The sequence below is a fragment of the Syngnathoides biaculeatus genome, chromosome 11 (assembly GCF_019802595.1).
Source record: "Syngnathoides biaculeatus isolate LvHL_M chromosome 11, ASM1980259v1, whole genome shotgun sequence".
Classification (NCBI taxonomy): Eukaryota; Metazoa; Chordata; class Actinopteri; order Syngnathiformes; family Syngnathidae; genus Syngnathoides; species Syngnathoides biaculeatus.
This window is the reverse complement of record NC_084650.1, coordinates 15109102-15131562: the sequence shown is the minus strand read 5'-3', so window position 1 is coordinate 15131562 and position 22461 is coordinate 15109102. Positions and strand designations below refer to the sequence as shown.

General features: G+C 42.9%; 3 protein-coding genes across 4 annotated transcripts; 1 reads left to right on the top strand and 2 right to left on the bottom strand.

The window, feature by feature from the left end:
• Positions 1–666: 666 nt before the first annotated feature.
• On the top strand, positions 667–12946 carry etfdh (electron transfer flavoprotein dehydrogenase). The gene is made up of 13 exons (XM_061835995.1): positions 667–959; positions 2432–2590; positions 3991–4220; positions 5282–5363; positions 5477–5595; positions 6537–6614; positions 6696–6842; positions 7670–7810; positions 9583–9726; positions 9893–10067; positions 11683–11865; positions 11928–12149; positions 12372–12946. The coding sequence occupies exons 1-13, from the start codon at positions 929–931 to the stop codon at positions 12533–12535; spliced, it is 1875 nt and encodes a 624-aa protein (XP_061691979.1). The 5' UTR covers positions 667–928; the 3' UTR covers positions 12536–12946.
• ppid (peptidylprolyl isomerase D) lies at positions 12733–18097 on the bottom strand. Its single transcript, XM_061835996.1, has 10 exons — positions 17890–18097; positions 17110–17250; positions 16930–17036; positions 16019–16207; positions 14895–15017; positions 14386–14492; positions 14162–14306; positions 13993–14079; positions 13870–13912; positions 12733–13153 (listed from the first exon to the last, which is right to left on the bottom strand). Exons 1-10 carry the CDS (start codon positions 17972–17974, stop codon positions 13065–13067), a joined length of 1116 nt encoding a protein of 371 aa, XP_061691980.1. The 5' UTR covers positions 17975–18097; the 3' UTR covers positions 12733–13064.
• Positions 18098–18240: 143 nt separating this feature from the next.
• Positions 18241–21749, bottom strand: LOC133509197 (protein SPMIP2). Of its 2 annotated transcripts, none has more exons than XM_061835997.1 (4): positions 21568–21749; positions 21097–21287; positions 19229–19287; positions 18241–18379 (listed from the first exon to the last, which is right to left on the bottom strand). In XM_061835997.1, exons 1-4 carry the CDS (start codon positions 21614–21616, stop codon positions 18319–18321), a joined length of 360 nt encoding a protein of 119 aa, XP_061691981.1. In that variant the 5' UTR covers positions 21617–21749; the 3' UTR covers positions 18241–18318. The 2 variants fall into 2 exon arrangements, with proteins under 2 accessions (XP_061691981.1, XP_061691982.1); XM_061835998.1 differs by having other exon boundaries at positions 21097–21281.
• Positions 21750–22461: the final 712 nt, after the last annotated feature.

Genomic DNA, 22461 nt, shown 5'->3' with positions numbered 1-22461 from the left:
TATTCTCATCAGGAATAAATCCCACGTTGTGACGGTTTTGACGGTTCGCGAACACGGAAGTGTGTTCGGCGAGACGTTGACCTTTGCCGGAATCCATCGATCTTTTCAGCTAGTATTCAATACAAATGCCAATATCTAAATAAATGACACCTGGATTTACACAAACTCTCATTCCTTAACTATCATCTCCACGGAATGTATACGGAAGCGATTGCGGCCACACTTGACGTCCGTAAACCTCTGCGAGAGACAGGTTTTGTTTTTGTTTTTTTAATACACATTGTTTTAAAATGAGCCAACTTGGCATTATAAATACTTTTTGGTAATTTGAGATTCAGAAGAAGCGATCGCTACACAGGCGTGTGAGTATTTTGGTCGGGCACCATCCATCACATTTAATTGCCGAAATCCATCGATATTTTCTGGTCTTTTCAGCTGATATTCCATAGAACGATCTCTTTGAATATCAGTCTCGTCTGTTGCGACAACCAACACCACAACAGGTCTCAAGTATTGTAAATATTCTCCTCCGGTTCAATGTCTCCCACAATGTCGAGCGGCTCTCTTTGACCGCCAATATGGCGCGGGGAAAATGGTGGCGTCACGTGCACAAGCTCAATATTTTCGTAAGAAGGAAGCCGTGTATTTTGAAGGGTGGCGGATATGCCTTACAGCACATTTCCGGTCTCTCTTTCCGTTAACTTTTCAATGGCCCCCCTCGCGAGCTCTGTGTTTAGTAATGTCACCATATATGCGCGTGCGCAGCAATTTCACGTTATGAGACTGACGTTAACTGAGTTTACTTGCTGTGTGTAAACGACACCATCTTACGCAACTTAATTGTCGGTCATTTCGGGACAGTAGACCGCTTTTCGTGTCCAACCGAAGAGGAGAAACTTGCAGAAAAGTGACGAGCAGCTGCGACGAGATGTTCCCAGCTAGCAGATACACGAGCAAAGGTACGTTTGGCTAGCAGCAAGTTTCCCTTATTCGTTGCTAATTTCCCTGAAACGTGAGTTTCAAGGATGATTTAGACACTTCAGCACGTAATAAGATTTATTTCGTTTTACTCCTTGTGTTAAAAAAAAAAAAAAGATGCTCGGTGGTCTGTGTTGACAATAGCGTATTTTAGCACCAAGCTAATTTGTGGGGTAAAGTTCACGGGAATGTCGGTCATTTTCCTCGACTCTGCTTACATAGCACTAATTTCTAATGTAAAATATATGAAGTCGGCTAATTAACTGCATATTTTGTTACGCGAATAAAGTTATTGTAGTCTAATGTCAAATTGGATTTTTGTAACGTGACACCTGCAACGTTATCCAACCCCTTGGTTGTGATTGTGGGCTGTCGCTTTATCAGCTAAAGTGTCATATCAAATAAAGTTTTAACCATTTACTTTTGTAGAAAGTTACTGGAGCAAAAGAACAAACAAAAACATGCAAGTTGAGGCATGTGTCCACCGAATTGCATGCGAGTCAAGTCTAAATTTCAGTGGGAATATAAGGCATAATTTTGCTCAGTAATAACATACTTTTATACTAGCTGCCTACATACACTCAGCACTTGTATTGGTTGTACTAACGCATTCATATTTTTTTTTAATAGTGACCAAATCACTCTCCATATTGTCTGTTAGTTGTACAAAGACATCCATATTTATTATTATTATTTTTAATAGAGCCCAAACCACTCTCCATATTGTCTATGTTATCGGCTAATTGATAAATTGAAGATCAGATTTGGGGCAGCCAAACTGAAGCTTAACGTAATCTATGAAGGTTCTGCAGCAAATACTTTCTGGGCTTTATTGGTGGATAAAGTTCACTATTGTTTAGTTATCGCCGAGTTGCACACCTTGAGTTTTTTCCACGTTTATCAAAATCATAATAATAGCATTGCCAAATACATGGTGCCCATCTATACACCACAAAAGCAGTGATTTAACCGTGCTGTGGAAATTTTTAATCCAAGGTAAAAATAAAAACAAATAAATAATAATAATGAATAAATAATGTGTAAATAAAGTGTCTAATAATGATAATAAATCCAAGGTATGTGGTTCAAAGTCATAAATATTTTGCTGAGGTCGCCTTGCCTTTGCAACTCCACTCTAGAAAAGATGAGTTGAGATTTTGGGAACATTATACCATAAATGCAATGGTGAGTTCATGCTAACTAATACAAATGGGGCAATGTATCCATATTAATTTGGTTTGATTTGAATGCTCATTTCATGCTTAAAACAGGAAAAAAATGGCTACTTAACAATTCCAAGTTATAAGTCATGGGAAGAATTCCGGACTTATAAAAAACACATTTTGTTTCTTTTCTATATTTATTTTGCATAAATGATGGTATTATTAATAATTAGATGTAGTTGGCAAGCAGTTTGAACTGATTTGGGCTGTTTTCACCCTTCTCCCCGTAGCCCACCGGTGTATGAGGGCTTTGAAGACCGTGCAAGTCGACCACGCCTCACCTCAGCTGTACGCCATGTTACACAGACGGAGCGCCTCCTCGGTTCCCACGCCTCGCATCACAACGCACTACACCGTCCACTCCCGGGACAAAGATCCGAGATGGGAGGGTAAGGTACTAGTTGTTTTTTTTTGTTTTGTTTTTTAACGTCGTGTGTGTAGTGGAGAGGGTGACCAAAAGTGGATAAAAACAATATCCGCACCTCACATGTATATTTTGCATTGGTATTTTGTTTCATATTATCCTTTTTTGTCACGGAAAATACATTTAAAAAATTGCCTAGCACTCCCTTCTATATTTATTGCCATTTCTGAAGAAAGGAGAGGGGGGGGGGCAGTTAAAGTTTACTGTCAAACTAAAACAATTACCTGGTTACAAGCTTCACCGAGTACATTTGTAAAGGAAATACCATTTGGTACATCGATACGCCGCAGCTGTGTAAAAGCTGCAAGTGCCTACATTGAAACACGAGATATTTACAAAGACACAGAGTTTAACGCTAGTGTCGCGCTAACGCTAGTACTAAAGCTAATGCTAACGGGTGCAGTTAAAATGAAATTACCAGTAAATACCACTGAGACACACCAGTAACATAGCAGCAACATGCTAGCATAGTGCTAACGCTAGGACAGCGCTAATGCTAGCACAGTCCTAACAGGGCCGGTAAAAGTCACTTCCTCGGCAGATATATTCCACCGGTCTCATTCTTACCTTTTCCGCTCGAGTGCCCCCTTGCGGCCATTGAAAAAAAAAAAATGCCCAAATTGGCCGCTTCACCGCATAAACCGCAGGGTTGAAAGCGTGTGGGGAAAAAGTCGCGGCTTGTAGGTCGGAAAATATGATACACGTCTATTACAACCACCAATGTAGTTTTGTCTAAGAGAAGCCTGTTTAGCCAAATGCTAAAAATGCAAAATTCCATTGACGGCCTCATGAATATCATCAGTACAGTGGTGCAATCACGTAATGGTTATTTGAACACAAATGGAGCATCAACACATGTAGACAAACAAGTTAAATGTGCCCTTACTTCAAAATATATATTTTTTCTGTTCTTTTATGTAGAACATGGTTCCAAACGAGTTTGCGACCTGATTAGGTTTGGCACTGAACGCTAAAGATGAATAACAGCCCAAGATTTGCCAAACGCTATCTCAGGAAAATTGGCTGAGTGACAACGTGGCTGGCGCTCATATCATAAGTCACCACAATACTTTGTTTTGTGGTGTAGAATTTGCGCTAACGATATTGGGACGTATGGGTGGGTGTACGAAAGAGCCCCCCCCCCCCCTCAAGGCATCAATGCTAATAATTCAGATGTAAGTGTTGGGAAATTTTGGGAGATTCACCAACTGTTCCCGAGTTAATCCCAGTGTTGCAGCACACCATCTAGATCATGTTTCATAATTGAACACGCTTGTGGCTAAACTGATTTAATAAGATGCCACAGATTCAGCATGTGTGCCTTTAGTGTAAAAGAGCCATTAGTGATGCGCGAGTCCTCCTCAGGGGTGGAAATGGAAAGATTCACGGACGAGGCGGACGTGGTTATCGTCGGCGGGGGTCCCGCCGGTCTTTCGGCCGCCATTCGCCTGAAGCAGCTGGCTAATGAGCAGGAGAAGGAGCTGCGCGTCTGCCTGGTGGAGAAGGCGTCTCAAATGGGGGCGCACACGCTGTCGGGGGCCTGCCTGGAGCCCAGCGCGCTCCACGAACTCTTCCCTGATTGGAAAGAACGAGGGGTGAGGATTCGGCGCGACGCCGGTTTCAAACTGTACTTTGAAAGCCTGACGATAGTTTTTCAAATTCAAATTTGACTCTCTGCTGCTTTAAAACACGGGCCCGAGTTTGGCACCCTGATGAAATCCTGCTTTTTAATCACCAAACCAGTTGCTTGAAGCTCAACTTTGAAACCCAAATAAAAGCAGGCTCTTGAAACGGGAATATATATATGTGTGTGTGTGTGTGTGTGTATACGTATATATACAGGTGTGTGTCTGTGTGTATATATATATATATATATATATATATATATACACATACGTATGTACAAATGTGTGTGTATATGTGAATGTATATATACATATGTATGTATAAATGTCTTATGTATATATACATATGTATTTATGTGTGTGTTTTTATTTATTTACATATATGTATATATGTCTGTGTGTGTGTGTGTGTATATACATATATATGCATATACATTTGTGTGTGTATATATATAAACAGATTAGAATAACAACTGCATGTATGTAAATGTATTTTTTTTCTTTTACATTTTTAACTAATGTAAAATGTGGCAGCACGGTGGACCAGCTGGAAAGCGTTGGCCTCACAGTTCTGAGGTCCCGGGTTCGATCCCGGCCCTCCCCGTGTGGAGTCTGCATGTTCTCCCCGAAGCCTGCGTGGGTTTTCTCAAGGCACTCCGGTTTCCTCCCACATCCCAAAAACATGCAACATTAATTGGACACTCTAAATTGCCTCTAGGTGTGATTGTGAGTGTGGCTGTTTGTCTCGATGTGCCCTGCGATTGGCTGGTGACCAGTTCAGGGTGTACCCCGCCTCCTGCCCATTGACAGCCGGGATAGGCTCCAGCACTCCCTGCGACCCTCGTGAGGATAAGCGGCAAAGAAAATGGATGAATGGATGTAAAATATACATTCTGTTTTAGGTTGGGTGGTTTCCATTCTTTGTATTTCACCTGTCTCCCCCCCCTCAAAAAATGATATATAGATATTTTTCTGCAAGTCATCATCTTGAAGTCAGTATCCATGTGTCTCCTGTCTGTGTCTTGCCTCAGGCTCCTCTCAACACACCAGTGACTGAGGATGTCTTCAGCATTTTGACAGAGAAGTACAGGATCCCCGTCCCCATGTTACCAGGTATGAGCGAATTTCACGTTGGTCTATGCCTGTTGTATGACTCGTCCCCATCCCCCAAAAAATCCAAATAAATGTCTATTTTGTGGTTTAGTGTGCGCCTCTGTGTGTGTCAGGTCTTCCCATGAGGAACCACGGCAACTACATCGTGCGTCTGGGCAACTTTGTCCGCTGGCTGGGCGAGCAGGCCGAGGAGCTCGGCGTGGAGTTGTACCCCGGCTACGCCGCCTCCGAGGTCAGAGCAGCACCATTTAAAAAAAAACAAAAAAAAAAAAACATTTTTTTAAACATTGGAGTTTGTTTTTTTTTTTGTTTTGTTTTTCAACCCTAAAAAAGAATGACGACATCTGACAATGTTGCACTCATTTTGTTGACAGATCTTCTTCTTTTCCTTTCGGCTTGTCCCGTTAGGGGTCGCCACAGCGTGTCATCTTTTGCCATCTTGGCCTATCTCCTGCATCTTCCTCTCTAACCCCAACTGCCCTCATGTCTTCCCTCACCACTTCCATAAACCTTCTCTTTGGTCTTCCTCTCGCTCTTTTGCCTGGGAGCTCCATCCTCAGCATCCTTCTACCAATATACTCACTCTCTCGCCTCTGAACATGTCCAAACCATCGAAGTCTGCTCTCTCGAACCTTGTCTCCAAAACATCCAGCTTTGGCTGTCCCTCTAATGAGCTCATTTCTAATCCTATCCAACCTGGTCACTCCGAGCGAGAACCTCAACATCTTCATTTCTGCCACCTCCAGTTCAGCTTCCTGTTGTTTCTTCAGTGCCACCGTCTCTAATCCGTACATCATGGCCGGCCTCACCACTGTTTTGTAAACTTTGCCCTTCATCCTAGCATAACAACATAATACACCAGACACGATATTACGAATTTCAAACGTGATCATCACTCGAGTAAATGAGTTATTAGTAATAATGAAACATTATAGATTATGCAGCCCTATGGGGGGCACAAACCAGTGCAATCTGTAGGCCGGTCCCAAGCCCGGATAAATGCAGAGGGTTGCGTCAGGAAGGGCATCCGGCGTAAAAACTGTGCCAAACAAATATGAGCGTTCATTTTGTTGACAGATATGCTGATTAAAAAAAAAAAAACCAAAAACATAATGAAAATTTACATTGTCTTGTGTATACATTTTTTTTAACTTTGTGTCTTATATGGCGAAGGTTTTGTTCCACGAAGACGGGAGCGTGAAAGGAATTGCCACCAACGATGTCGGCATCGCCAAAGACGGTTCCCCAAAGGTACCAAATAAGCGCGCTTCAAAATTTGCCGTCATTGTATGAAATTGTGCACCCTTATTGTGTGTTTGTGTGCGTGTGTAGGACAACTTTGAGCGGGGGATGGAGCTCCACGCCAAGGTGACGCTGTTCGGAGAGGGCTGCCACGGCCACCTCGCCAAGCAGCTGTACAAGACGTTCAATCTGCGCGAGAACTGCGAGCCGCAGACGTACGCCATCGGCCTCAAGGAGGTAATTGACACCCTGGCAGCTCAGCGGTCGCGCTGTTCAATTATTTGTGAAAGATAAGCCGCTGAGCTGTTAACTTGGCTTCCCACTGGCTTATATTGCATAATAAACATTCATAAGTGACTAACTGCCATTCACGTAGATGTGGAAAATGGAGCAAGTCTTTCCCTGAAAAAGAAAAATGACAAGGCTGTTATTTGTGTCACATTATTCATATAAAAGGCTTTCTAGCGTTCCTTACTTTGATTATGAAACCTTTCAAGCAAACATTTCGATAAAATGAGAGGAAAGGGAAAAAAGTCTACTTTCCACAAAATGGTTTCCTCCATGTTTGTCTTTCTGTGAAACGTATTTCTGAGAATATTTCGATTTAAAAAAATTAAAAATCGGCTTGTTCCCTTCCTTTTCGCATAAAAAAAAGCAATAATTTAGGGTAAAACATTTCATGTAACGAAATATTTCAGGAGAATTATTAGATGGAGTAAAAAAAAAAGTATCAAAATATGTCTTTCATTTCGCAAAGAATATTTTGGATGGAAAAAAGAACAATTCCTTTTTTTATATATTGATGCATATTTGATATGCACGCAGTAAAATTACATATTTTGGTTTGGCCTTTTATCATTGGGCTAAAGAACTACAATAAGTGTTGCCATGCAAGAGGGAAATAAATGGTGGTTACACCAAATTCTGGACACCGACTATTTATAGACAGACTGCATATGAATATATATATATATATATATGAGTGATGTAATCCAACACATGTTCTTGGGTATTGCGCAATATCAGGTCACTGGGGTCACTATTTTTTTTTTTTTTTTTTGAAGGTGTGGACTATCGACGAAAAGAAGTGGCGTCCAGGCCGAGTAGAGCATTCAGTGGGCTGGCCTCTCAACCGGAACACGTACGGCGGTTCCTTCCTGTATCATCTCAACGAAGGAGAGCCTCTGGTGGCTCTGGGCTTTGTGGTGAGTTGGCATTTGTGTCAGTGTTTCCCAACTTTTATCGAGCCAAGGTCGTCCTAGTAAACAAAAAAACAGTTAAGGTAGCAAAACTAAAATGATTATGAAATAAAATACAAATGTGTCTAAGACAAAATAGCCTTTTGTTTTAGTCTTTGTCAATTCATTCCACATAAGCTTTTAAGATTCCGGTTTGAACAAATGGGTGCTGTAAGTTGCAGCTCAAGGCACTTTATCCAGCAGTTCCGGGGCAGGGGGGAGATCCCAAGAGGTTCTTTTAATGGCTGTGATGGATGACAAATAAATTTCTGAAGTTTAATTTGCCAGCCAGTTGAAGAGCATTTAATTCTGTTTGTCACATAAAATCACTGGCATTAACTAACAACGATACATTACAGTGATAACCTGGTTCCGTGATAAGAGACTTTTTTGTGAAACTGTAATTTGGGAGGGGGGGGGTGTTTACAGCAGGGGTGCTGAATGCATCAATCGTGATCCACTGGTCGATCGCGGGACAGCGTGCAAAAAAAAAAAAAAACGTCAGCCAATGTTTCCTCTAATCTGCGCGCGTGTGCAATTGTACACCGCTGATGCAGTCTCGTCACAGATATTCTACGTTGCACGCAAAAAAAAATACAATGCAAATTGAAAGTACAACATACAGCTTTTCAGTTTGCAATGTAATTTACTGAGTGAGGGATGACTGGTTGTTACATCCAATGACACAATTCACATACGCACTGTAAAAAAATGAAAAAAAGAAGCCTCTAGTTTTTCGTTTCTCTAACAACGACCGCTGCGCTGCCACACTCTTTTTTTTTTTTTCCTAGTTACCCCCACCCCTCCTCTTAAAGACGCACACTCATAATTACAAATGCTACAGTACGAGTACTTACACGCAGCCCATCATTGTGTTTTATAATGACAGCGTCCACCACTGCTGCTTTAGTGAGCAACACAGTCTGGGCAACGTAGAGCAAAGACGAGCTAGACATGTTGCTTATGTTTACTTTAGATATTAATGGAGAAGGTTAAAAAAGAAATGCTGTTGTTTTAAGATGCAACGGCTGTCGGAGGATGTGAATAATCAAAGAAAAAAAATGGTTAAACTGGATGAGATTTTCTCTTTTCCGAGTGGGAAAGGTCTGGTCTGAAGCCTAAGTAGAAAGTGTAGGATGAGATGGTGTGGAATTTTAAAATTCCACCTTGGCACAACCTGATCCAGGATGAAAGCACAGACAATACAGTGCATAAAAAGCTAATTTTGTATTTTAAATATAAGAGGCAACATAACATTAACCTTAAAACAGTTTGGGAGCATCATCATCGCCCCCCACCCCCATCGTCGGTACCTTGCGAGAGGCTGACTGCTTGAAAAGTAGATCTTGGGGTAAAGAAGTCTGGGCTCCCCTGGTTTACAATGTGTTTAATCACATTGACATCTTTTCACCGTTAGAATCAAAATACAAATATTGTTTATTATTCTCGTAAATTTTCTATTTTTATCCTTATTTTTTGTCTTTGCAAATATGTTTACATTGTCTTTTAAGAAGTATGTTTAAATAACATTAATTATTTGAATTATTTTTTATTTTTTTTTTTTAGATTTAATGACTGAATTGTTTTTTATGCTTTCATAAATTTTTGGGGGGCGGATTTTCAACCGGCACACCTGATGAGCCCTCAGAATCACTGAACATCAGTCATTAGTTTTTTTTGGTTTTAATAAAAATGTTTTTTATTTTTTTAATGGAAATGGTAATGATGGTTGCGCACAGGTGGGTCTGGACTACTCCAACCCTTATCTGAGCCCCTTCCGTGAATTCCAGCGGTGGAAGCATCACCCCTTCGTCGCACCCACGCTGGAGGGAGGCCACAGGATCGGGTACGGAGCCCGCGCCCTGAACGAGGGAGGCTTCCAGGTAGGCAACGAGCCGCCGAATAAATGCGTTGATGAGGCATGGCCAAAATGATATTTGTAATTATGCTCTGATCAAATGTGTGCGTTTGTGTGTGTATCCAAGCACATTATCCATGAGAAATTATGCAAAACAGTTTTTTTTGTGTGGTTCTTCTCTTCCGGCTCAGTCTGTTCCTAAATTGACGTTCCCAGGCGGCCTTCTGATTGGCTGCAGCCCCGGCTTCATGAACGTGCCAAAGATTAAAGGCACGCACACGGCCATGAAGAGCGGGATGCTGGCAGCCGAGGCCATTTTCCCGCGAGTGATGGCGGCGGCCGAGGGAGGGGAGTCGGAGACGGCAGGTAGGAAATGCAGTTCATGAACGGTGCTCATACATTTGAAGCCGCGAGTTTTCAGACGCTGTGCAAAAGCACACGTTTCATTTTTTTTTTCCCTCACACTGTCTCCCATCAAATCGGATTTAACTTAGGATACATCCCCGAGAGTGACGCCAATTAGGTCACATGTTGTCAGTTAACCTATCAGAAGCTTCCAAAGGCATGACCTCGTCTGGGCTTCCCCATGTTCTTTCAAGACATTTGTACTTTTTGTACATGTAAACTTTTGACTTATAATAATATGAAATTATCTAATAAATTCTCTCTCTCATTATTGTGGTATTTAACAAGATAAATTTGGTGATCCTGAATGACCTGAAACAGGAGAGGTTTAGTCTGATTTTACTTCAGACAGTGAGACAAAACATGAAATGTTTTTGCACAATGTATGTCAAGTTCTGGCTTCAACTGTAGAGTGTAAGTACAGTTTGGGAGAGGTCGAAATATGGTACATAGAGACACACTGACCAATAAATTTGGTCTAAATGTGGTACATGTAAGTTGCACAGAACATTACAAACGACGAGGACGAACTATTCATTGTTTTACATACCTTAATTCCCGGCCTACAGAGCGCACCTGCTTACAAGCCTCACCGAGTACATTTGTAAAGGAAATACCATTTGGTACATACATAGGGCGCAGCCGTGTAAAATCCGCAAGTGCCCACATTGAAACACGAGATATTTACAAAGAAAGACAGTACACAGATGGTACCCGTGTCTCAGTGATATTTACCGGAAAGTTTTATTTTAACCGGCTGCATTAACGCTAGTGCCACGCTAGCGCTAACAGGACCGGTTCTTCATTTTATCCTTCTTTGGAACAACAATACATTTTAAAAATTGCTGAACACTCCCTTCTATATTTTTTGCCATTTCTGTAGAAAAGAGAGGGGGCCGCAGTTAACGTTTACTGTCAAAGTAAAACAATTACCGTAATTCCCGGCCAACAGAGCGCACCTGGTTATAAGCCTCACCCGGTACATTTGTAAAGGAAATACCATTTGGTACATACATACGCCGCAGCTGTGTAAAAGCCGCAAGTGCCCACATTCAAACCCACATTGAAACATGAGATATTTACAAAGAAAGATGGTACACAGAAAGACTTTAACGCTACCACAGCGCTAACGGCAGCGCTGTGCTAATGCTAGTGCTAACACTAGCACCGTGCTTACACTCGTGCTAACAGGGGCAGTTAAAATAAAACTTACCAGTAAATATCACTGGGACAGTAACACAGCAACATGCTAGCACAGCGCTAACAGGGCCGGTAAAAGTCACATACTCTGCAGATATATTCCACCGGTCTCAGTCTTACCTTTTTCGTTCGAGTGCCCCCTGGCGGCTGTTAGAATAAAATGCACAAATTAGTCGCATCACCGCATAAACCATAGGGTTGAAAGCGTGTGGGGAAAAAAAGTCACAGCTCGTCGTAAATTACTGTCCATATAGTTTATTGTAGGTACCCAGACCATAAGATGGAAACTTTACAGTGGCGGTGTGCAAACGAGTGCAATGAAGCGTAAAAATGGTATGTAAAACGATGTCAATGTGTTGTAAATACGGTCCGTTAGGTCTACACATTCCCGAGTATGCCGACGCCCTGAAAGCGTCGTGGGTGTGGAAGGAGCTCCACGCCGTGAGGAACATCCGCCCGTCCTTCCACAACTACTTCGGCCTGTACGGCGGCATGATCTACACGGGGGTCTTCTACTGGATCCTGAGGGGCAAAGAGCCGTGGACACTCAAGCACTGCGGTGAGTCAATATTTGCACACGCACAGAACAAACCCGCTTTATCTTATTTGGGTTTGCGTCAGGCCGTGACGCCGACCAGCTGAAGCCGGCCAAAGACTCCACGCCCATCGAGTATCCCAAGCCCGACGGAAAGATCAGCTTCGACCTGCTGTCCTCCGTGGCGCTCAGCGGCACCAACCACGAAGGAGACCAGCCCGCTCACCTTACCCTCATGGACGACAGCGTGCCCGTCGACAGGAATCTCGCCATCTACGACGGGCCCGAGCAGCGCTTCTGCCCCGCAGGTAAAACGCCCTGTGCACAGACCACGAAAGGAGGCCTAACATATGGTCGGCCGTAGCGATTATAAATGTGGTTACGGTATATTGCATTTGAGGGGCACTATCAAATATGTAAATCCTCAATACGGTATGTCACACGTAGTCAGTTAAATGCACACAGAAGTGTATTGAGCATTAGGGGTGTGGTTTGAATCCGATACTCAAGAGCTCCGCCTTTTCCCCCAGGCGTGTACGAGTACGTCCCCGTGGAATCGGGTGATGGCACGCGGCTGCAGATCAACGCTCAGAACTGCGTGCACTGCAAGACGTGCGACATCAAGGATCCCAGCCAGAACATCAACTGGGTGGTCCCGGAGGGCGGAGGCGGACCGGCCTACAACGGAATGTAAATACGGCGGCCCGCTCGCCAAATTGAGGGAAATGGTAAAACTTCAAACAAGACAGTGAAAATTCAGGATTCTCGTGAGTGAAAAATGTGCCTGTTGCTGTTCTGGAGTCAAATGTTTTGACGATTTCGCATCTTATCAGGTGGGAAAATGTCCAGGCTTTTGGCTTGTAGTGTATATGTAATAATTATCAACACAAATCATGTTTAAAGAGCTTGGACTTTATTAATTCACGATGCGACACTACCGCTGTCAAAAACAGTGAAGCTTGAACATATTTGCATAAAGTGGCCTTGAGGAAATATTAAATAAGGACTTCCAGCAAGCATTTTTGATAAGTTTGATATTCAAGGTACATTTTTTGCTGTACTGTATAACGTCACATCAGTGAATAAACTACTTGACTGTTCTGTACTCACTGAGGACCTTTCGATGCATTCAAGAACAGCGCTACAAAACAGCGACAAAGGTTCAGTGTAGAAAACTCCCAAGACGAGGTTTGTTACATGAGGATAAGCCGCGAACGGTGCGCTCAGGCAAACATTTTGGCGTAGATTTTCTTTTCCCTTTCTTTCTCCTGCTGGACTTGAAACTGCACACGCTTGATCTCGTTGCTGATGGCTGCCACAAAAAGAGAAACGCGTCAGTACTTCAGAGTAGTACGCTGTGGTGGAGCGGGTGTTAAACGTGATTACCGTAATTCCCGGCCTACGGAGCGCACCTGGTTATAAGCTTCACCCGGTACATTTGTAAAGGAAAGACCATTTGGTACATACATAGGCCGCAGCTGTGTAAAAGCCGCAAGTGCCCATGGTACAAAGGGAGTATAATGCTGGCGCTGCACTAACGCAAATTTTAGCAACACGCTATCAGGGCTGGTTTAAAAAAAACAAAAAAACCATACTGGTAAAAATCACTGAGACATGACAGTAGCGCAGTGCTAACAGGGCCGGACCGGTAAAAGTCACTTCCTCGGTACATATATTCCACCAATCTCACTTTCAATTTCTGCCCGAGCGCCCCCCTTGCAGCCGTTAGAAAAAATGCACAAATTATCCGCATAAACCGCCGGGTTAAAACCGTGTGGGAAAAAAATGGAGGTTTATAGGCCGGAAATTATGGTACAAGAGGCTACGATAGAGGTGCGTGGACATTTACCATCAACTCAACATGGTACGTTAGTGGTGCACAGGCCAAATATGTAAATAATTAATAATATTACAACAATTAAACACTTCACACTCTGAATAGGCTACATTATAGGTGCTCAAACCTGGAGTTATTATTACGACTAACGTGTTTATTTAGCAGCTTGTCGACGGGGAAAGAAAGCTCACCTTTGTCCTCTGGAGCGATTCCCTGAGCCGTCTTCAGATCACTCTGAAAATAAAGATTGAGGACTTCGTATAGGATTTGACCTTTGACTGGTTTTGGTGAGTAAGTAACGCCATATTACCTACCATCGCTTGGCTGTACTCCTTGAGGCCCTGCCAGGCCTGCGCCCTGCGGAAAAGCGCCTTGGTGTTGCCTTTGTCCAGCGCCAGAGCCTAATGAATACAAAGCACGGAGCAAGTTGAGTCATCTCACGGTGTACTAGCGCCATCTTGTGTATGAAAGCCAACAACTGACCTCGTTGCAGCTGTCCACGGCCTCCTGCCACTGCTGCAGCTTCAGCTTGCAGGCCGCAGTGTTGAGGTAGCAGCTGAGCACGGCCGGCTCCAGCTTTCTTTGCACCGCGTCCTCCTCCAGCACGTCGCCGCCGACTTCCAAATACCTGCGGCCAGAGGCAAGTAGACGCCATTTTGTCTTTACCCGAAGCACAAGGGATGATTTATCAGTATTACGGGTTGAACCTAAGCGCTTTGCTGTATTTGTTGATGGCGCCGTTCCAGTCTTGACTCTTAAAAAGGTTGTTTCCAATCTTCTTAATGTCCTCGGCCACAGACATAACTTTGTCCACCTAGGGATAAAAATGTAAAAAAATCAATAAATAAATAATAAAATCAATATTGCGGGAAGTTAAAACGTCTAAGTGCACCATTCTATCTTACAGGGTTGCTTCAAGTACATTAAGACTATCTTTGTAAATTAGCAATTTAATTGTGCAGTTTAATACAAATAAATACAAATTCATAGTAGTAAATTTGTTCCATCTTTTAAAATGAACAATCTATGGTGTTGAATGGTTTTCTTAAAAAAAAAAAAAAAACTAGATATGATTTCAAAGTTTTGTGCAGAAATTCTTTGAAAAGGCATTTTTATACAAAAATAGTCATGGAAATAGGTGTGATACATTTGTGATAAATCATAAATGTGCACAAATTATTATTCTTTTTTTTTGACAGTTTAAAATAACACCTACATCTTTGAAGTCGACATCAGAGTCCTCTGGAAAGTCGTGATGGGCGTCTCCCGTGCCGTCGCTCGGGGCTTCGCCCCAGCTGTCGCCGTCCTTGTGCTCGCCGCAGTCGGCAATCAGGCAAGGCTGAAAAGGAGAAATCTTTAATATATTTTGGCTATGTTCACACTCTGGGTGAATTCCATTTTTTTTTCCCCCAATGTGAGCATTTGTTTTAATTTTTTCCCCACATTGCGAACAGTGACGCTCCCATTTTTTCCCCCCACGTGGCAGTAAATATGCATCTGATGCTAACGCTGTCTGGTTGCACTCATCTGACCTTGTGTGTCATCTCAAGTCACAATATTTTGACAAAACAGACATGCGTGATGAGCAGTAAGAGCAGAAAACTGTAGCGAAAAGATGCTACTTTAGAACTGATAAAGAAAATGTGGCGCTAGTTGCAGAACACCCATGAAATTGCCACGGAACACTTTGTGCGTTTTGCACACGGGCAATGGAACGTTTTGTTGTGTGCAAACGTGTTCACTTTATGGACGGATTGTGTCCACATTAGAATTTAATTTTTTAAACGACTACCGTAATTCCCGGCCTAAATGGCGCACCTGGTTATAAGCCTCACCCAGTACATTTGGAAAGGAAATACCATTTGGTACATGCACAGGCCGCAGCCGTGTAAAAGCCACGAGTGCCCACATTGAAACAAAATATTTTACAAAGACGGTACACAGAGAATTTAACGCTAGCGCCGCCCCTAACAGGGCCGGTTAAAAAAAATACTGGTAAAAATCACTGAGACACGGCAGTAACACACTAGCGGAGCGTTAACAGGGCCAGACCGGTAAAACTCACTTCCTCGGCACATGTATTCCACCGGTCTCACTCTTACCTTTTCCGCTCGAGTGCCCCCTTGCGACCGTTAGAAAAAATGCACAAATTATCCGCATCACCGCATAAACCGCAGGGTTGAAAGCGTGTGTAAGAAAAAAAAAAATTACAGCACATAAAAACAGGTGATTAACAAAAAAAAAAAAAAAAAGTCCCAATTTGGGCATCATCTTATGCAGTGTGAAGGTGAACAGAACTTTGAGGCGTTCTCAATTGGTGCACAGTTTTTCTTTATTTACCTTCACGGGCGCGTCGTCGTTGGTGTCGACTGCTTCCAGCATCTTGACGACGCCCATCCCCTTGAGCACCTGCCCGAAGACCACGTGCTTGCCGTCCAGGTGCGGCGTGGGCACCGTGGTGATGAAGAACTGCGAGCCGTTGGTGTTGGGCCCCGAGTTGGCCATGCTCAGCAGGCCCACTTGGTCGTGCTGTCAACATCCACACAAGTTGTTTGTTTTAAATTCAATCTGTTGGGTCACTGCCCACATTTGAATCAAGGCTTTCCACCAACAACCCAGCCTAAAACTGAGTTCCTCGTTGGTATAGAGTACAAAACTCAGTCTCTCAATCAAGATGTATCACGTTATGTACTGGGGTGCTTAAAGATACATGATAGGAGATTAAAATAAAGCTACATTTCCAACTTTTCATTGTTTAAATCGCAGGTGTCAAACTCAAGGCCCGGGGGCCAGATCCGGCCCGCCACATGATTTTATGTGGCCTGCGAAGCCAAATCTAGTGTCAAATTCCATGATTCTTGTAAAAATGTGTACCAAAATTTCAAATTGCCATATCATAAATGAGAAAGTTGAGATATTACAAGCATTTTTTGTGTTACCAAACGTGAATAGTTGAAAATCAGATTACCCTTGATTTGTGATTCCAAAACTAGTTCATAAATTGATGATACAAGTACGATGAGATGAAATATTTTTGTTCAATATGTCATAACGGCCCTCTATGGGAAACTGGAACAACAACGTGGCCCGCCAGAAAAACGAGTTTGACACCCCTGATTTAGATAAAAAAAAACCCGATCAGAATCTATTGGTGCTTTTTTTATTTTAAAAAAGTTAAACTTAAAAGCTGTGACAAACAGCCTTCGCATTTTAAATGTTTACAGGTGAGGCGGTGCGCTTTTTTCTTTTACCTTGTAGTGGAAGTTTTCATCCTCAAACTTCTCCCCGTAGATGCTCTCGCCGCCGGTGCCGTTCTGGTTGGAAAAGTCGCCTCCCTGGATCATAAACTTCTTGATAACTGTCGAGAAAAGCACAGAGATTTAAAAAGGTACAATATTTAATATGGAAAACATCCGGCACCGTACGCTCACTTCTGTGGAAGGGGCATCCTTTGAAGTGCAGCGGTTTCCCGGTGGATTTCCCCACGCCTTTCTCGCCGGTGCAGAGGGCGCGGAAGTTTTCCGCCGTCTTGGGGGTGACGTCGGCGAAAAGCTCCAAAACAATTCTGCCTGCTGAGGAACGAGTGAAGAAACAGATCAGACACTTGAGTAATAGTTTAAACTTTAACACCCTCTGGGAAATATTCATTTAACTTATCTAGATATTAATAATGCAAGAATTACCAGTGTAAACCCTGCGCGAGCATTCAACTTTTTTCATTTTTGCTTACAAGGCCAAAAATGTGACAAGCGAAAAGCTCTCAACTCATTTTTATTATTTGCACAAAGCCAGAATTTTTTTATTCAACTCTTGTATTGGACCTGAGTGTGTATTCATGACAATACCGCGTGCACTTTCATGTGAACATTAAAAAAGGGGCGTTAACTTGATGTATAAAAGTAATTAAAATAACGCTCTTTATATAATGATCATTAAAATGCTATCAAATATTACAATTACATAGCTTTGTAAATGAATCAAACGCCCGTGGCTTGTCCACCCACCCACTCGAAACCCCAAAACATTCAACTTGGACCTATTCATGCTCGCCACTAAACAAATATTAATATTTGAATTTTACTAGTTTCCACGTCATAGCTTGTTATTCGTTAAAAGCTAGTCTATCCAATGAGCATCAGCGATGCTAAGCTAACAAGGCTAGCGGCCAACCACATTTACAACAATTTTAATTTTTTTTAAAGATGTCTTACCTCTACCGCTGCCGATGTCTACATCGAGGAACACGCGAGGGTTTTCGGAGTTGGACGGCTTGTTGGTGGGCACCGGGTGAGACATTTTTGGACCACTTTATTCGAACCGTTAGCTTGAGCTAATGTAACTGCAGCCGGCCGGTGCGTGCTTGAGTGAGGGTGCAATCGAAAAGTCTGGAAATTCGCCGGAAATGAGCCCAGATCCGGTGGAGGCCATCAATATAAGAGCTACGATGCGTTTCAAAATAAAAGCTAACTAGCCTCCCAACATCTCAACTTTATTTGTCACAACACCAGAATTATGCTTATTTGTTTTGTTGAATTAAACCAGACCATGTTTCAGCTGCTTCATTTGGTTTAGAAAAAAAATAATGATAACAAATAATGATATAATATTTTGTAATATCCAGTGTGTTCTGCTCCAGCTGGTCAGTGACAATTTTGCTGTCCGACTTTTTTCTGGGTGGGTTGTGTGACAGCCATCTTCTCTCTGCCAACAGGAAGTAAAAAAAAAAAGTCAGTTTTATGATGAGTTGGGAAAAAATGTCATGTTTGAGACGATGGAAGAAGGGCACATGACCAGAGAGAGCCAATCACAAGCGTCGGATTTAGAACGTTTTTGGAGCAACTTTTCAAATGTAATCATGGAAATTTCCAAAAGCAACTGTGATTTAATTTTTCCCCTCCTAGTATTGTAATGAATAACAATGACGCCAATTTTGTAATTAAATTATGTAATCTCATTACATGTAATTAGTTGCTCCCCAGCACTTTCCAGGTTTAATCCACATTTTGCAACAAGTATATATATTTTTTTCTACATTTTTCTTTTCTGTTTTGTTAGTTTAAATCCCTGGCAAGATTTTTTTGTAGTATGCTCTATGTGAAAATGTTTAAAAAATTATTTAAAAAAAAAAAAAAGCTCACCCATTTTATTTTTAATTTATTCATAATTCTAGAAATAACAAACGGTAAAAATTGAATATGTAAAATCCCATTAAACGTGAAGAAACTGCTGTCGTATTTCACCTTTGTTTTTAATGGTCGGCAGTTTCAAGCCTTGAATGTTCACCCAAAACATTCAACACGGTAAGCAAATTTGACTCCCGATCGGCTCCTCTCGACTGTGAGGAAGCTTCTGATTTTTTTTTTACTCGAAACGCAAACAGGACGATCCGCTCTCGTGTTCTTATCCGTCGCTGCGTGTGTGTTGCATTATGGACGAGGTGCCGTTAACATGCCGGACACTCAAGCCTGCTGCCGGGCTGGGCGAGTGTCATGCGATTGTGCTGAGCTGAGGCCAAACGCGGCGGCGGCAAGTCATTGTTGTCTTTCTTACTCTTTCTGCAGGAAATTGTGGCTCGTTCGGTCCTCCGCTTCCATTCGTACGATGCTTTTCTGCACACACACACACACACACACAAAAAACACGTTTTGAATTTTTTTATGGACTTTATTCCACAGCAAACAGCATTGAAAAGCTTGAAATGAAAAAAAAAATTGTAATAGGCAGACCCTAGGACGGCCTCACAGTTCTGAGGACCCGGGTTCAATCCCGGATCTGCCTGTGTGGAGTTTGCATGGTTTCCCCGTGCCTACGTGGGTTTTCTCCAGACACTCCGGTTTCCTCCCACATCCCCAAAACATGCTACATTAATTGTTCACTCGAAATTGCCCCTAGGTGTGATTGGGAGTGCGGCTATTTGTCTCGATGTGCCCTGTGATTGGCCGGCAACCAGTTCAGGGCGCACCCCGCCTCCTGTTCTTGACAGCTGGGATAGGCTCCAGCACTCCCCGTGACCTTTGTGAGGATAAGCGGCAAAAAATGGATGGATGGATGGATGGATAGGCAGACCATATTGAAGGGACCTGGGATGCGGGATCGCAGAGCGGCAACCAAAATTGCCGTATTTTGCCTGCGGAAATATTCGTCTATCGGTGTCAAAAATATTAAATATCTACCAAATATATGATATAATGTGAGGGTGATTATTAGCCCATTCCTTGACTAAAACACACTAAAACTGTTTGACTGACTCACTCAGATAGGATACTGCAATATCCATTCTTAGCCGCTTATCCTCACGAGGGTCGTGGGGAGTGCTCGAGCCTATCTCAGCTGTCAACAGGCAGGAGGCGGGGCACACCCTGAACTGGTCGCCAGCCAATCAGAGGGCACATCGAGACAAACAGCCGCATTCATGATCACACCTCGGGTCAATTTAGAGTCTCCAATTAATGTTGCATGTTTTTGGGATATGGGAGGAAACCGGAGTGCCCAGAGAAAACCCATGCAGGGAGAACACCCAAACTCCACACAGGCGGGTTCGGGATCGAACGCGGGACCTCAGAACTGTGAGTCCAACGATTTCCAGCTGATCCACCGTCACGCCCGATACCGCAATATTTTTCATGATAATCAACAAAGCGTGCAAAAGCCAAAAAATGCGCAAGGTCTATCGACATCAAACCGTTTAAAAATAAAAAATTAACATATGTATAACATATGCATCCGTTTTCTGAAGAGCTTATCCTCACGAGGGTCTCCGGAGTGCCGTAGCCCATCTCAGCTGTCATTGGACAGGAGGCGGGGTACACTCTCAACTGGTTGCCAGCCAATCGCAGGGCACATAGAGACAAACGAGCATTTGCACTCACAATCAATATTGAGATATTTCGCCGGCAATAATCATGTACAATATTACAGTGGAACTGCAACACGAGACTTTTTTTGGGCCGATTTCTTTTGTCTTGAGTGGTGAGCCAAAACGTCGCAGTCCACAGAAAGCACGAGACGGTGAACAATTTGTCAAGAAGAGGAAAAAAAAAAGTGCTTGCTTTCAGCTGTTTTGTGCCACTCCCAGCTGAAGTTTACTGTCAAACTACACGTAAAACAATGCAAATTATATGACGCATGCAAAACAACCAGATGGGCCTGCCCTAGAAAGGTCAGTTTAGCTCCGTGCTAACAGACAATGCTAAACACCATAGATGGGCTAACGAAACGAGCACTAATGTTGGCGCAAACACACGTAGACAATCTAACGATACTCACAAGCCTATATTCTCATAATATAATACGACTGCTGTTTACCAATATCAGTTTTGAATATTTTATCGTGTACTTAGCAGAATCAAACGAATCATGATGTGCATTGCAATTAATGCTATCGTATTACACCTTCGCCACGCGCAGTGACGTTTTACCTTAATTTGCATGCCGCTGCGCAGGGCGGCCTCGTTCAGGGCGGCGTTGTACTGCCAGCACCAGCCCACCTCGCCCACGCAGGCCCGCCTGGGCAAGGGCGGGGGCGCCCGAGGGGCCGCCCTCCACAGGTACGAAAGTTGCCGCGGGGAACCGCTGCGCCTCGGGCGGTAGTCGCCGACGCCGTCTGGACCTCGGTGGACAGGTTAGGAAGTACAGGTATATTCATGTATTCATGTTAATTCATGTTTTAGTCATATGCATTTATAGTTCGGCCTACGGTTGGTTATTAAAATATAACAATAAATACAAGTTGACTCCCGTCAATTGAGCATCTTAGCACTGATGAAATACTCCAATATGCTTTGGACAAAAATACTTGTAAATATCAATACATTACAATGCATACATGAACAAACTGTTCAAATGCATTTGTGGCACAAATATTAATTTGTAAAATATTACTGGATTACCTGTAAAAATAATTCTCTGGCCTGCTGCAGGTGCTTTGCTGTTTTGCATGATTTGCTTCTCCGGTCCGCATCGGGTGCAGGACGGCGGGCGGTGACGTCAGAGGGGCCTCCTCCGAGTCCGGAGATCAGGCTCGGTTGTCATGAGAACCGGACCGCCGGTGGCCTAGTTTACTTTGTCACGGCGGGGGGGTCGACTACACTTCATGTCAAAGTTAGTAAACGTAACAAAAACAGCATTAATGAGCAGTACATTGCGTCAAAGAAACGCGCCGATTGAAGTGCATTAATTTTGTTTAATGATTATGATCAAGAAACGCAAACGTAGATAAGTATTCATTATTTTCAAATAGTGCCGCGAGGTGGCGTCAAAGCATCGTTTTTTTTTCATACTTTGAACCCCACCCCTCTGCTTTCTTGTGACATGGACTCGCCCGTCAGCCTCCCTCACGTGACTTCCATTCGCGTGAAACGACGTGCGCTCAACAGGAACTGGCAGGAGACTTTTTTTTCCACAGTAAAATAAATGATCAATTGGAGCCATATTCGAGACTCGTACAATCAACGTGATCGTTATTTTTGTATTTTCACATCATTTTTAATGGTAAAGTGTGTGGGCCCAAGTATAGGTTTCCAATTACGCCATCTTGTGTGTCATAGAGGTCAGAGAACCTGAAGCTAAAGTTTTTTTTCCATCGTTAATTTACCCGATTGGTCTAATGGTGGTGACGTCATTGGAAACCCATCAATTAGAGCCCCCCCCATTGCAAATTACTGTACAAAAGCCTGGAGTAATTTTGTTTGTTTACAGTAGTTCTCGAGGGAGAAAAGTAATATAATTAAGTGGACGTAGTCTGATTATTTTGCACATGTTTACACCACTTGTTGCCTCTCTTC

Coding starts and splice junctions, on each gene's coding strand:
- etfdh (XM_061835995.1), top strand. CDS start 929: ATGTTCCCAGCTAGCAGATACACGAGCAAAG. Junction 5,596..6,536: donor CCGGCTACGCCGCCTCCGAG/GTCAGAGCAGCA, acceptor TATATGGCGAAG/GTTTTGTTCCACGAAGACGG. Junction 6,615..6,695: donor CCAAAGACGGTTCCCCAAAG/GTACCAAATAAG, acceptor GTGCGTGTGTAG/GACAACTTTGAGCGGGGGAT.
- ppid (XM_061835996.1), bottom strand. CDS start 17,974: ATGTCTCACCCGGTGCCCACCAACAAGCCGTCCAACTCCGAAAACCCT. Junction 17,251..17,889: donor AGACATCGGCAGCGGTAGAG/GTAAGACATCTT, acceptor CTCGTTCCTCAG/CAGGCAGAATTGTTTTGGAG. Junction 13,913..13,992: donor AGGAGTACAGCCAAGCGATG/GTAGGTAATATG, acceptor CTTTATTTTCAG/AGTGATCTGAAGACGGCTCA.
- LOC133509197 (XM_061835997.1), bottom strand. CDS start 21,616: ATGCAAAACAGCAAAGCACCTGCAGCAGGCCAGAGAATTATTTTTACA. Junction 21,288..21,567: donor CCAGAGAATTATTTTTACAG/GTAATCCAGTAA, acceptor CTGTCCACCGAG/GTCCAGACGGCGTCGGCGAC. Junction 19,288..21,096: donor GCAGCGGCATGCAAATTAAG/GTAAAACGTCAC, acceptor GTGTGTGTGCAG/AAAAGCATCGTACGAATGGA.